The 15,773-nt window shown below is 36.0% G+C and overlaps 1 protein-coding gene across 2 annotated transcripts in view; it reads left to right on the forward strand.

Moving 5' to 3' along the window:
* ptpn21 (protein tyrosine phosphatase non-receptor type 21) overlaps positions 1–15,773 on the forward strand; it is a 94,421-nt gene that overhangs the window by 48,759 nt on the left and 29,889 nt on the right. For both annotated transcript variants that reach the window (XM_051919884.1, XM_028822266.2), the window contains exons 4-6: positions 25–122; positions 10,606–10,673; positions 12,539–12,609. In XM_051919884.1, the coding sequence (XP_051775844.1) occupies positions 25–122; positions 10,606–10,673; positions 12,539–12,609 (237 nt within the window). The remainder of the gene's footprint in view (positions 1–24; positions 123–10,605; positions 10,674–12,538; positions 12,610–15,773) is intronic.

The following is a 15,773-nucleotide window of genomic DNA, read 5'->3' on the forward strand; positions in this document are numbered from 1 at the left end:
TGTGTGATTATTTTTTTTTTTTAGATATCAGTATTATCTTCAATTAAAAAAGGACATCTTGGAAGGCAAAATACCATGTACAATAGAGCAGGCAATTCGGCTGGCAGGTTTAGCAGTCCAAGGTAACTGGTTATAATTTTTTCAAATAGTGCCTGTTTACTTCATTTTACTTATGCTCTAATAATAACAGGTTGTATTATTTATAGTATGTGTATGCATTTATTAATTTCATATTTGTAGCTGGTCCCTATAGGTGTTTTAAAATATTCATTTTTAAAATGACTATTTATGGTCTTTATTATGACCATGTAAAAAGACTGAAATTATTTTTTTAACTAATGTTTGCTTTAACCTTATTCTGAATATATTGGGTCCTCATCCTAACAGAAACCATAAGTCTTATAAAATATTATGCCATCCAATTCACATACAAGAGTAATCTTAAAAATACAATGGTTACTCTTCATAATAATTCTGTAAATCCTTGGTAAGTCTTAAACATTTTGTATTCCTTAACAGATTAATAGTTAATGTGCATTTAAAAGTAAACATCATTAAGAAATCATTTCCAGTATATGATGGTAAGTTTTATAATGACTTTCATTAGTAAATCAGTAAGAATGTATAATGTAATGGTTCTTTACATTTTTACAAATCATTTATTCATTTGTTTTCTGTCTTTTTTGCTAATTAAAGTTGAAACCACTTATTCATTATAAAGATTTGTAAATATTTGTTAATGAAGTAATTAAAGTTATTATAAAGTTTTACTAATTCAAAATATTATAGAAGAATCTTTTTCAGTAAATAAATGAATAGGGTGGGTTTTTGACACTTTCAAGTGCTCATACCAGTAGATGCAGAGGTGTTATTATTTATGCAAACTGATAATAACCCAGATAGCCCCATGTGTTGTTTACCAGCTCCTTAGCTTCTGTAAACAGTTTCATGATACGAAAAGTCAAGGCAACTGTTCTAAAGTCATTTAAGATATTTGAATGAGCAGTTCGAGTGACTGGAACTACTATGACCCATTTCCATAGTTTGGGTTCCTGCTATAAATCTTTGAAATATATAATTGATTTATGACAGACATTTTCTTGAAAGAAATTTCCACTTATTTTGTCCAGTCTGATAACATTTTGACTTGACTTTGTTGGAGAACCTTTTAAGATTAATGGGTTTCTAAAAACAGACAAGTCAGTTGCCTGCTGTTGTATTTCTTTTGTTAGCAGCCACTAACTAGAGAGTGGATTCTTTATTTGTACAACCTTAAGATTTACTATGATCATCTTCTCATTTCATTTATTAAAGTAGTTGAAATGTGAACACTCAGCAAAGTATGTGCTGACATCTGACAATTGTATTCCAAGTGGATATCCTGTATTGCGGAACATGGTTGTGTGGAGAATTAAGGTATACAGTAGATAATTGTCCGAGACAATAAGAACACATTGTGAAGCCCGGGTAGGGGGCATATATCTAGGTCATCTCATTTAAAAATTTGTGCTGCTCCCAAGTGGCTTTCACTTGGGTATTCATTTAAACAGTTTATAAGTGACTTAACAGGAGGAACAGCACAACCTGATAGTCCTCTGTATTCTCAGGAATACAGTATGTAATACAATTGTTTAGTGATTTGGGTAGTACTGGTTTTGAACATCTACTGAAAGCTAGGAGTATTATAGAAAACTAGCCAACCCGCGGCGTACCATACGCCGCATAATCAGGCCGCTTTTTTAATGATTTTTAAGCACAGGGAAAAAATTAACATTTGAAAAATCCGGAGGAGAGGGGAAGGACGCCCATTACGCCCCATCCGTCATGCTAGTCTGCTGATTTCTCGTTCAGTAACCTGTGAGTAGTGATGGGCGGGGTGAAGCCTCGCGAAGCATCAACACGTTTGAAGCAATTGTGTCGGAAATCGTATCGAAGCTTCGAAGCATTTGACACTCACCTCTCTCGTGACACCTCCTGGCCATTTTCATTAACGTTACAGAAACTTATGATACACTTCAATGACGTCTGTTAAAAGTCGTATTGCTTTTATTTTTTCGTAGCTACAGACTGACAACGAAGAGAAGGGTTCGTCAGCAGCTTGTAGTGTGTGATGTCTAAAAAATATAAATATAACTAACGCCGACAGGCAGAATGCACTATACGATAGCAAGAGTTAAACAAAATAAGACGCCTCACCTCATACATTCCCGGCTCTTTCAATTAGTATTTACTTTTGCACTGTATCATTATAATCGCTCCTGTTAATAGTATTATAATTAACCCTGATCTTTTCTTGAGATCACATTTAATAGCCTTAAATGTTTTCTTTGGTCTGTCTTAATTAAAACGGAGTAGACAGAAAATAAAGGTTTATCCCTGTACTTTGCCATGATATAGGTAAGCACATTTGAAAAAGAAAATGTGAAATCCTTAAATCGCAGATGTCATTATTCGATCAAGTATTAAAATCTGCAGTGCTTCGAAAGCTCGACACAGTGTCGAAACCTTAGTATCAAGCGGCCCATCACTACCTGTGAGTCACGTAGATTTTTCATTGTTGTTTGCGATTCTGGCCGCTTTTCGCGTACTGAGTTGTTCCGGAGTCACAGTTGAGAAACAGTTTTTTAATGTCTTTTAAGCACAGGGGAAAAAATGAACATGTGGCCCGGTGCATTCTTTAACTGCCTTGTGGCGCTGTAGTAGTACGGCTGCTTTGCAGTAAGGAGACAGTGGAAGATTGTGGGTTTGCTTCCCGGTTCCTCCCTGTGTGGATAGCAAATTATCCGCGACAAAAATGAACATTTGGAACATCCGTAACGCTGCTTTCAGTAAGTACAATGCACACGCGTTTAATTTGTCAGTCACTTTTTGCCAGCTGTCTTTTCTGGTTTGGGCCGCTTTTGCAGTGTTACCTCTTGTGTATATTATATCTTGAAATCCTTCGAGTTGCTAATTAACTAACTAACACCCACTCACTCAGCTTGTGTGAAAAAAATGCGCCCGTTCTTTCATCATTTTGTTGCAGCCTATCAAAGACTTGCTGATCATGTTTTGTAGACTGAATATATATTGTCTTTTCACTCAGCGCGAGGGCGCGCATTCATCTCGGATTATTACATCTTGCTAGACTAATCTGCTACACGGCTGTGTTTGAAAAACCGACTTATCCCGGATGAGTTTCACCGGCATTAATGATTAGGAATCTGGTTGGAACAAAACCCTGCAGCCACAGGGGTTCACCAGGACCGAGTTTGGCAAACACTGCTGAACAGAGACGAAACCGACTCAGGTAAGGAGTGGGGGCGGGCAAAGTAGTTGCAGCTATTGATTATTCAGTGTTGTTTGCCTGGGTGTCTGATCTGCTCAACAGGATTATAAATAAAAGGAAAACAATGTGAAGGCAATGTCACAGGTGATCCTGTGGTATAGCGGGTCCACAGCTCCCCTTCAAAAGCCCATTTTTAAATAAATAATCATCACACTCACAGTGTAGCGAGGGGCGTGGAAGTGTGGCTGAAACTGTTTCAGGGTAGACTCGTGCTTCGGGCATTTCTCCCCTGTGCAGTGTGTGAGCGAGCGAGTGAGGAGAGAGAGAGAAAGCCAGTACGTTAAGAGTGAGCGAGAGCAGGCTCGAAGGCAATGTGTTCCTGTGGTATAGCGGGTCCATAGCTCACCTTCAAAAGGCCATTTTTAATCAGGCAACTGACAGTAGTGGAGTCAGGCACAAAGAAGGTCAGCTGCAGAGAGAGCGTCTCGACTGTTGCAGGGCCTGAAGCAGGTGAGACGCTAAGAAAAAGAGGCACAGGGCTTATTGGTTTTTAAAGACTGCTTCCTTCATTGTGTTTTAACTTCAGTTTTAAAGGATTGCGCGGCTCTCTCTTGTGCTGCCTGTGTGTGCCTCTGTCTCTCTGTGGCGCTGCCTCTGTGTGTGTGTGTGTGTGCGTGGCTCTCTCTCGCGCTGCCTCTGTTGTGTGTGCGCGTGGCTCTCTCTCGCGCGCTGCCTGTGTGTGCGCTTGTCTCTCTCTCTCGCGTTGCCTCTCTGTCTGTGTGTGTGTGTGTGTGTGCCTTTGTCTCTCTGGCGCTGCCTCTGTGTGTGCCTCTGTCGCTGCCTGTGTGTGCGCGCGGCTCTCTCTCTCGCGCTGCCTGTGTGTGCCTCTGTCTCTCTCAGGCGCTGCCTCTGTGTGAACCAAGATTCCACTGAGGTTGACTAATGAAAAGTCAACGTGGCTCAGAGCTGCAAGTGGAATGTGGCACAGACAAACAGAAATGACGGCATGTTTTTCGAGGCGTCGCGTCCGAGTTGGTGGGCGTGACTGTGATTTTTTCGTCGTATCCAATGGTCTAAGAGTTGGTGGGCATGGCTCCTTCCTGCGTGCGCCATTGGCGTCTTACTTGTCGGCAGTGTAGTGAATCCACGCCCCTTCCGGCATGCTTTCCATGGTTGGCTACTTGTCTTCTGGCTTAGTGAATTATATATATAGATGCACCTTTCATTTTATTAATCCTAGAAAATCGCTTAAATTTAAGACTTGTGGAAAACTTTCTTTCATGATGTGGCTAACAAGAAGAAAGTACAGTCACTTGTTCTGTGGTGCAATAAGTAGTAATGATTGTCATAAATGTAATCTTCTTATTTATATGCCATGTTATACAATCCTTTTTAAAAGTCACAAACAATTTGACATGAATGGTTCATCTGTTTACAATTGCAAGAAAAAAGGTTCACTAAGGAGCTGACATGTGAAAAGGATGAGACTGCCTGTTAGTCTTATTGTGTTTCCTTGATGACCTATAGTATTATCTATCCAATAAAAAACACAAATAGACTGTTCCTAAAACTAACCAAAAGCAATCTGAAAATTCTGTATCTTGAGTAATATGATACAGTTTGGAGGCATTTGAAATTTTCAGTTCAGTTTTAAATGTTCAAATAGTAATGCACATTTAAATATGCAAAGCAGAGTTTTTTCTTCTTTAAAGTGGTGCCTAAAATCCAGCATCACCTGGTTAATAAAGGTTTGTTTCTAATTTTTTAATTAACAACAATGCCAAGGAATGTGACTATAAATGGTGTAGAAGGCTAGCTCAAGGCAACCTTAAGTAAAATAAGAAAGTTACACTTATTCTTGCTGAGTCCGAGGAATCTAACTTTAATTTTAGACATAGATTTATTTTGGCATAAGAGAGAGTCTGGTTTGTAGCCGGGTTTTGCTTCAGCTGCATAATAAGTGCTTTTAGTCAATTTTGTTTAAAGTTCTTTCTTGAGTAAGATTTATAAATTATAATTGAATTTTTAATTTCAGTATTTTGTTCAAAAGAACAGATGCTAGAAACATGTTGACATAGACTATTGTGAAAAAAGGATGAGATATATTAGTTTCCATAAAGACCCCAGGAATCCTTAAATTTTGAAACAGGGAGAGGTTGGTTTCCTGCCATTGAGGCAGGGAAAAGCGGGTTTCCTGTTATTGATCTCAGTAAGAAGACACAAGTACTCAGTGTCTGTTTTTTCTGTTCGTTGAAATCTGATGCATCACAAACTGAATTAAGAAAGTTTGAATATGTTTTATGTTATACAGTATAGATCTCACAAAATATAAAATATTTATTTTATTTAATATTCATTTGGTAGAAATCTGAGATCCCCAGACCATAGATGTTAAGGTAGCTCAGATGTAGGTGGTTATAACCAAACACGCTTTCAGTGTATTGCTCAATAAGACCAAGCAAACACAAGCGGCGTACAGTTCAACAAAGCAGATAATCTCTCAGTTGTGGTCCCCCAATATTGTTTTGAAATGCTTGTTCTTGGCAATATATTTCCTAGGCCCTCTACTTATTCTAATGCCAGTTAATTATCTGTTGTATCTTTACTATTTTGTATATTTGTATATTTATTTTCTCAGCAAAATTAAGCCAATTTATAATGTTGCCTCCTCATCCATAAGTGATTTCTGCTTGAGTTTTGCTTCACTGGCTTGTGTAAATAGTGTTTTATAAACCAAACTTTTTTCCTTTTAGCTACAGGATGCTTTCAGTGGGGCGGCGCAGTGGGTAGCGCTGCTGCCTCGCAGTTGGGAGACCTTGGGGACCTGGGTTCGCTTCCCGGGTCCTCCCTGCGTGGAGTTTGCATGTTCTCCCCGTGTCTGCGTGGGTTTCCTCCGGGCGCTCCGGTTTCCTCCCACAGTCCAAAGACATGCAGGTTAGGTGGATTGGCGATTCTAAATTGGCCCTAGTGTGTGCTTGGTGTGTGGGTGTGTTTGTGTGTGTCCTGCGGTGGGTTGGCACCCTGCCCAGGATTGTTTCCTGCCTTGTGCCCTGTGTTGGCTGGGATTGGCTCCAGCAGACCCCCGTGACCCTGTGTTCGGATTCAGCGGGTTGGAGAATGGATGGATGGATGGATGCTTTCAGTGGCAGAAGTAAACTATTCTAAGCCACATTTACATTTTTTCTTTGTTGTGACCTGATTGCATTTTTTCCACAGATCGGATTTTGGTCACATTTTTGGAGATTGAATTCAGGCTGCCTGAATATGTAGTACTGAATTCCAGTATATCCAATGAAATCTGTTTTTGGTCAAAAATGTCAGCTGATTATATCATTTTTATGCATTATGTGCCACTTAACTTTTGGGATTAATAAAGTATCTATCTATCTATCTATCTATCTATCTATCTATCTATCTATCTATCTATCTATCTATCTATCTATCTATCTATCTATCTATCTATCTATAGAACAATCATGGTAGATGAAGAAAATGGTCAATGGTTCATGCAGTATGAAAAGGAAATTTTTAATATTGTTAAAGGGTATAAACCTTTCCATGATATTTAGAAAACAAGCTCCATTTCTAAGAATTGATTAAGCTACAACGATTATCAGCAAAAATAAATATGCCAGGATCCATGGTGATTCCTTATATGCTTTGCTGTATTACAAGCACTTACTGTACATTCGATATAAGCTAACTGTGTTGGTAAATGCTCAGGCAACACTTAGACCATGTAAAGTTTAGATCACAGACATTGCACAATATTTATTTTCCAATTCCAGTTTAGGGATTGAGACCTAGCAGTGTAAACATGGCCCAAATTTAGCCCTACTTTAATGTAAAGTATGCAATATTATAGAATTAGAATTATAAATTCACATGTGTGCTTGGTAAATGGATTAATTTTCAAAACTACGGAAAAAAACTTGATTTATTTTAATCCTTGATACAAAAGTGTTGGAGCTGACCACTATTCAGTAGTTAATCTTCTTTCTCTTTCTAGTCTAAAAATACTTAACCAACCTGTTCTCTTGGTCTTATTTTTCTTTTTTTATCCAAAAAGACTTCACCATCCCACAGGACTGACATAGTCTTTCAAGAAAAGTTCATCCCAGTAGCTTAAATTTTTATTTAGGCCTCTGCAATAGTTTTTACTTTTATACATGTATTTTGCATTACTGTACCACAGCTTTATCACAGTGCAAGTTATTTAGTGGGTTCAAAAGTCCAGTTTTAACCCAAATTTCATATAGAAGCAGGCTGCATGCACTGGAAATTACATTTGGTGATATCTGCAAACAAAACAGCAGAATAGTTGAAAATGGTGACAAAAGTACTTACTGTACTATGCTTCAGTATTACTGCTGGCTGCAGCTATATCAGAACTACTTTGATTTGTTCTTATGTATAAACAAAAGTATCTAAATGAAAATCAGTTGAAATTCAAAGATTTTTTTCAGATTTTATGTTTCTTTGTATCTGTGGAGTATTTATAAATATTATAGTTCATATATCTACACACACAGTCTTACGTGTGTGTGTGTGTGTGTGTGTGTGTGTGTGTGTGTATACCTGTAATTTCATAAAACAAAGTAATGCATTTATTATTTTAAATTATAGACATTGTAATCATTATGTATATTACATACTGGCACACAGGTTTTTATAGTTACTTTTTAAACACTCTGATTTTGTGATATATTACAATTTTTTTCATTCTCATTTTATATTTCCAAATGAAAGTTGAAATTATGTCCCTGTGGGAAAAAATATCAGTCTCTTGTTGCTAACTGTAAACAAACTGAGTAAATTCTTTCCATTTTAACATTTTAATTTGGAAATGAAATTCAGGTATCTCAAAAGTCACTATAGTAAGACTGAGACTATTCAGTTATACCGAGTATTTCTTGACCGTGGTGGGTCATGGAAAACTTACAGTGGCTGATGCCTTTTGAGCTGAATCCTTTTATTTTGGTGCTGCCTGGGTTCTTGGTATGGTTTATTACATTTTCTGCCTTTTCTCTTCATGTTTTTAATAGCAAGTATCAAAATTCTTAAGCAAACTTTGAAGATATTTGTCTCTAGCTTGTAGCCTCCATTTTTGATTTCCTTCTGCCCTCCCTGCTCTCACCATTCATTTTAGAAAATCTTGTTGACTACTACAAATGAACCCTTTTCCCGGCTATGGGTAAATTAACTCCTTTGAAATAAAGAATTTACCACTTCCATGGTATAAGGCCCTTCCATCTATGATAGCAGCCAGCTGACAATTTTAAAGGTGACAAAGTTTGCTCCATGCTACATATTCAGGCTTTCTCAGTATAAATCAATTCATCTTGGCAAGAGTAGGGTCTATTTTGACACCAATCATTCAGAATTCCTCAGAGTCTGACCTTATTATTCTGTTCTTTTGTATGTACATGCTTTGTAATAGCATAGCTTTGAGCATGTTACTATTTTTGTGCAGAAAAATATTTTTTTTCCAGTTTTTGAGATTTTCTGGCTCACTTCCAGATTTGAAAATAGTACAGTAAATACTGGATGGAAGTCAAGTTCTTAAATGCAAAATGACAGAGCTCATTCTGATTGGCAGTCCAGCTGTGCACAAAAATTAATTTCTTTTGTGTCTCTATAGATGATGAATGACTCAATCATCCCTTCATTTTTTGTACAGAAATTTAGTGTCATCTTTGATTAATTCATTTTTTTTTGTTCCTTTCAAATAAAATGCAATAAAAAGTTTCATCTACTCATTTAAATCCTTTTTTTGATATTGATTAGTTTGTAAATAGCTTTTATCACATTCTTATAACTCGGTACTGGCAGATTCCTCTTCTATTTTTTTTTTTTTTTTCTTTCTCGGGTGTAGTTTGTTCTAAAGGCAGCTGCAATTCTCTACATGGAGCCCTTGCAGCAGGAATAGCTAATTACTTCACTGGCTCTCTGTGTCTTTGCATACAAAATTCACTGACAAACAAGATATATAAAGATTTATGTGGCCCTGCAGTAGACTACACTAGTCATGTCCTGTATTTTTATGCTTCAGTCCTCTTAACTCTTGGCCCGCAGGAATTGCTAGGGGTTGGCCGATTACATTTCTTGGCACAGTTTTAAACTTAGAACGTTCAACAAACTCATTGCAATTTAAAAGCCAATCAGTGCTTCTTGATGGAGCCAGTGTCTTTAACAGTGTTTCCTTGTTTCCATTTTGTTGTATTACAACAAATATGAGATGTATGATCGGTGAGAAGAACCTGTACTGTGTTTTCACAGTCTTAAACCCCAATTTTTCCTTAAATCCATGTGGCTGTATTCTGTGCATTAAACTTTTAATTTAGCACTCATTGGTTTTCACGTCTCTTGTGCACACACATGCACGCACACACACCCACACACAAACCACCCCAAGGATTTAAGACAAAATCAAACCTGTTTGATTTTTCCATGATGAGTTGCAGACAACTATAACTGAGTTGCTGGGGAGCCTGGAACCCATATTTACAGCATCAGGCACAAGGGAGGTACCAGCTCAGGTTAGGTTGGTGAGCCCATTTCTAGAGAAATCCATACACACACCCACATTAGGCCAATTTAGAGTTGCCAATTAACCTGTTTGCTTTATTATTCAAACATAGATTTGCTCTTCATTTATGTATTTTTGTTAGAATTTGAATTAATCTGATATTAGCTTTTATCCAGCCTTTTTATTGGCCTTACTTTTATGTGTCCCTTCTCCTTTTGCATTTTTGTTGTATGTTATGAATATGGGAAAAAATTCTATACATAAATGCATTATTCTTATTCCTTGATTTGTCCAGTAATAAATCTGACAAATTACATTTTTCAAGTCAAGTTCTTTCTTCCTTGTAACAGTATCAAAATACAAATGAATGCAAATATCTTAACTTCAGCATAGGCAGAGCATTTTGCTTTACAATGTTTACAGCCGTATACCATTTGCTGTCTTACATGGTTGAAAAAACAACTGTTCACTGGCTGTTCCCTTTCTCATTTAACAGTGTGCCCCGTGGAACATTGGAAGCAATGTATGTTATATAAGTATGTACATAAATGAAAATGAATAAACTTTAATCCTGTAAAGCCAAAAGATTAATTTTTCAGAAAAAATATTTTCTTGTGATCAAACTTCTATTAAGGAAAAAGCCAATGTAAGAAAGGAACAATAAAATATAATTTTAGATCCAAGAAAAGAGTCATCCCTTCACAGGAAAAGATGGGGTGGTCCCAGAGCACATGGAAGAATGGAATTGTTTCAATAAAGTGATTGTTTCAATTTTTTGTTGTTGTTTTGCTGTGCGTATGTTTTACAGCGGATTTTGGGGACTTTGATCAATATGAATCCCAAGACTTTCTCCAGAAATTTGTTCTGCTTCCAATTGTAAGTTATGTTTTTTTTTTTTTTTTTTTTAAGATTATTTACTATAACAAAAGCAATTTTTTCCCCATTTTCTCCTTTCCTGCTCAAAAATCAATTCCTACTGCAACCCTGTATATATTTACAGATAGCTGCTTTGTATTTAAAAGAAGTTGCATTTCCAAGTATTATTCTTATGTCCATTTATTTCACAGGATTTTTACTCACTTATTGAGTTATTGTGTTGTTTTATGAAACACACGTTTTAATGCTTTGTTGCAGGTGTCTACAAATTATTTGCATACCTGTCTTAATCTATTAATTCTAAACCTAAATTTATGCTATGCTCTGTCATTTAAAACAGATCAAATGCTACTACTTCAAACATCCATATCTTTGCTCTATTTGAAAATATGTTTAATATTTTACTATTTAGATTTAGATTTTTACTATTTAGATTCAGGTTTGGAACATTTACTCAAGTGTTTCATTCTGGATCAAATGCTACCCTAATTGTATGTACTCATGTTGAGCAAGCATTGTAAGAGCAAGTGCGTTATACACATGTTTACACCAAAATAAACTTTGCCACAGAAAAAATAATTTGCATTAAGTCATCTTGACTGCTGCCAGCAATGAGCACAGTTCATTTGTAATCGCACCACAACAGTAAATTCTGGAAGTCATAATTGTTTTTCAGAACCGACACCTGAACTGCTTCAGGTCAATTTCTCCTGCCATGGGAAATTCATTGCAATTAACCAACACCTCAGCAATATATAACACTAGAATAAGCATACTTTCTACATGCTACAGACTTGACTAGTATATAAATAGTTCATGTAAATGTTAGATATACTTGATATATTAGGTATAGTTTTATTGGGAAGATTAGAATGCAAGTTTTTCAAACATAACATTTACAAAACTTGGGAACCTACTTTTACTTCTATTCTAATACAAAGGAAGATAGGCACTACATGATCATAACACAGAAGGTTTTGACAAAAAAGTACAAATTTATTAATGGCTTTTCTTATACTTGGTAAGTCATACTTGTTTTCAATAATGAAAATGTGCAAGTCTAGGTAAGATCATGGGTCTTAAATCAAGGAGTCCACATGGAGTACAGAATTAATTAGCATTTACATGCTTAAAACAGTTCTAGTGCCATTTTACTGTTAGAGTTAGTTATGCAGTTCTTGAAGTAAGATCCATGCAGGACTTGATTCAAAGTGGGGTAAGCAGTTCATACGGAACTAAAAGAAGTAGGAACTACATGATGGAGTGGTGGCTCTGGGGCTAAGGATCTGCACTGGCAATCGGAAGGTTGTCGGTTCGAATCCCATAAATGCCAAAAGGGACTCTGCTTTGTTGGGCCCTTCAGCAAGGCCCTTAACCTGCAATTGCTGAGCGCTTTGAGTAGTGAGAAAAGCGCTATATAAATGCAAAGAATTATTATTATTACATCAGGAATGTGCTGTTTCTTGTACTTCTCACTATTTTGGGGAGGTAATATCAAGCAACCACAAAAGTCAGTATACTAAAATTCTGTTTATGCTGTACATACAAATTACGGTTTGATTATAATGACTTATTAAGTACCATTCGTTTCAAGATATTGTTTTTGCCACAGAAATACGTAAATTCATGTGTTTGGTAACTTATTGTTTTCAAATTATGCCTCTATCTATCATATATGTTTTAATAAGATAGACCATTATTTTCATATCTTAAAATAATTAGTGAAATAAAGGCTTAATATTTAAATTGAATTAAACATTATTCAGATTACTGTTATCTTATTATAATTCTTTGGTGCTTATGCTGACCTTTTACTTTTATTTGTTTTATTCATGTATTTTAAATGTTTTTTCACTCGCTGAAAGGATTGGATTCAGGATGAAAGAATGCTTGAAGAAACGACACAAAAAGTGGCTCTGCTGCATCAGCAATATAGGTATGACCAGTCACAGGTGTCTATTTTAATTTTATTTTATATCATGCTTTATTATTTTGAATAAGCATTTTAAATAGTTTTGAATGCAGTTTTAAGTGAAAAAGCATTTAATGTGTAACTTTTTGCTTTAGTGTGCACCTTATTTCGATCAAACATGTGCAGATACAAATTACAGTCAGAATTGGAAATGTGGCCGTAAGGATAGGAATCAATACAGCATAATAAAAGGCAACAAATTTTATAAAAAGGAACAAACTAACTCATAAATACATTGTCATTTACAAGAGAATTACATCAAAAATTTGGTAAAATTAACAATAAATAGCATATACAGTACAAGTACATGAAAATTGTAGCATATACAGTACATGTACATCAAAATTCATGTATAGAGTAGAAAAATAATATAAAAATTAATATTCACACATATAATAATAAACTAAGAGACAATAATTACAAAGTGATTGATGATCAGAACATTAGTCCAGTTAGTCACAGTAGTCTGGCATATGGAAATTGAGCACAATGTCCACAAGCTATAGTCTACACATATAGAGGGGAGTCCCTCTTCTTCAGGACCATACACTGTGATGATTGCTGCAAAACTGGACAATTGTTTTGTTGATGTATTAATTAGTTGATTTTTATACAATTAATAACCTGCTCTTATGCTGTATTGATTCATCAAACATGTTAGAGACTCCAGTTTTTCCTTCAGCTGTCTAAAAAAATACAAAAAATTGCAACTGATTATAACTGAACATTGGATTTTTTGTTTTGGACTGCCTTCAATGCATATTTATTATCTGAAAATACTCCAGTTTTAAAGTCTTCTGCTGAAACCTATAAAATAAAACAGTTTCATATGAACAATTAGGTACCTAGACATTTAAAAAGTGTTTACCAAGTAGTGAATTGGTTTTTTTAGTTTTGTTTTTTTTTATCTTTTGTAATTTTGTTGTTTTTTTTTTCTTTGGGGGTTAGTGAAAAACTTGTTGAAGCATTAATTTGATTGTGTTGCTTCCACTGTCTGTTGGTAGAGTTCATGTTCTGTGCTTTGAAAACTTTGGGACATTTTTGTTAACTTGTTTGCAGAGGTTGTGAGAGCTTGTAATTTTTACTCAGTATTCTATTTTGTCAATGCTGTCTCTCTCCACCTTGCATGCTGAAATGATGCATCTTTATAGACATTGCGTCATTTCATCATGAACTGCTGGCCATTGTAAATTATTGGAAATATGCTGGCTTCAGTGACATTGATTATGCTAAATACGTCTGCCTGATTTATTTTCATAGTTTTTTTCACATAGTGCTCTGTATGCTTTTCTCCAAGGTGATTAAGTAGATTTTCAGTGCTTATACATTTTTATAAGATGTATATACACCATTACTTTGACAATCATCAAAGCTGTGCCATTTCCAACAATAGAGGTGACATGCCATCTTTTATAAGAATATGTAAGGATCAAGACCACTGCCCATATTTTTTTTTGGTTGATTTGAAACGTGATTATAGTTATGTATTGATACAAATGGTATAAAGTTTCGTGCATCGTTATGCAGTTAGTGCGTTAAATTAAAAATTGACAAGATTTTGACATTAAGTATGGTTGTCCCCGAGGGCAGGCAGAGTGGTGGCTCTGAGGCTAGGGATCTCCACTGGTAATAAGAAGGTTGCCGGGTCAAATCCCATAAATGCCAAAAGTGACTCTACTTCATTGGGCCCTTGAGCAAGGCCCTTAACCTGCAATTGCTCCATCTTGGGCATGACGTTAATCTGCATCCAGCCCTGCATTTAGGCCCTCCAACCTGCAGGGAAATCCTGGGGGTTGGTGGCAGAACTGGCACTCCAGCCACCATAAAAAAACCTCACACTGTTCCATTCCACCTGAACTAGTGTGGTGCTGAGGTGTCACCCGTTGCATGGCTGCACTCGGGTCCTAATCTGGGATCCTGAGGTGGTTTGTCATGTGGTGGGTGCGGCAATGTGCTGTATCAGTGCCTGCTCCTAACTTTGCTTTGTCTCTGTCCTTGACGCTACATGCTTAAGGTAGGTTCATATTTGTTATGTCAGATTTGAGTAAAATATCACATACAGCAAGATTTTAAATGTCACCTGGTCCTAATTTTTGGAGACTACTAGATTTACCTTTTTTTTTTTTTTTTTTAGTGGTATTGTAATGAAACATTCTGCCTCATACTAGCCATTTCACATCTTTTCTTGATCTCTGTCTTTATGGTATACAGTATCTTGAGTCAGCATGGTATTTGTTTGGGTACTCAGGTTGGTTATTCACAAATATGTAAATGTTAAATTGTTTAGCAACTCTAAATAAGGTTTTGTCTGGGGCAGGGCAGGTTTCTTTCTTGAGTGTGATGCTGCTGTTACAGGATGTGTCCACCTGGCTACTGTTTATTGATTAAAGTTGGTATGAAAAAGGAATGACTGAAAAATTATCTAAAGATAATTAAAAACTGTTTTATTAAATGTGCTTCTATGTATTGTAGCACAATCCATTTCTCCTTATTTTACATTTTTATTTAAATGCAGCCTGTTTTCTGTTTTTGCTAAAGATGTTTTCTTAAAATAAATACTGTGGTATACTGTATATTTAAAATTTTCAGAACAAAAATAAGCTTATGTTTGCTTTTGTACCTCTTATATGGTGCAATAGTATATGGCTCCTTATTCAGTGCTTCTTTAACCTCTTTGGTATATTTTTAAGAAGCCCTGCCAACAATCAGTAAAGTTTCACGATCACCTGTTCATGCCTTCTTCTGTTGTGGTTAATCTCTGACTGGTGTTGTGCGCCAATACATAATCACTGTTTGCGTCTATTGTGTACAGCTGCATCCGTGTCATTTTAACAAGGACAGTATGACATTAAAAGAAAACTGGTCTCTTGTATGCTATTCTTGCAAGTGTTGCAATTTGGTGAAGACGGTTGTATTAGGTTTTATTAAATCTCTTGTCCAAAACCTCCTAAGGAATACTTTTTTCTAATTTCAAGCCCACAATCTAATATAGCTCTCTTAATAGGAGTTTTAATATTGTACCTCAGTGATCCGCAGAAGCTGCACATGAGTTTATTTCTTTACATTACAATGAGTAGTTGAGCTATTGAGCAAATCACATGACAGGAAGAGGAGTGTGTAGCCTTTAG

The sequence above is a fragment of the Erpetoichthys calabaricus genome, chromosome 16 (genome assembly GCF_900747795.2).
Source record: "Erpetoichthys calabaricus chromosome 16, fErpCal1.3, whole genome shotgun sequence".
Lineage (NCBI taxonomy): Eukaryota > Metazoa > Chordata > Cladistia > Polypteriformes > Polypteridae > Erpetoichthys > Erpetoichthys calabaricus.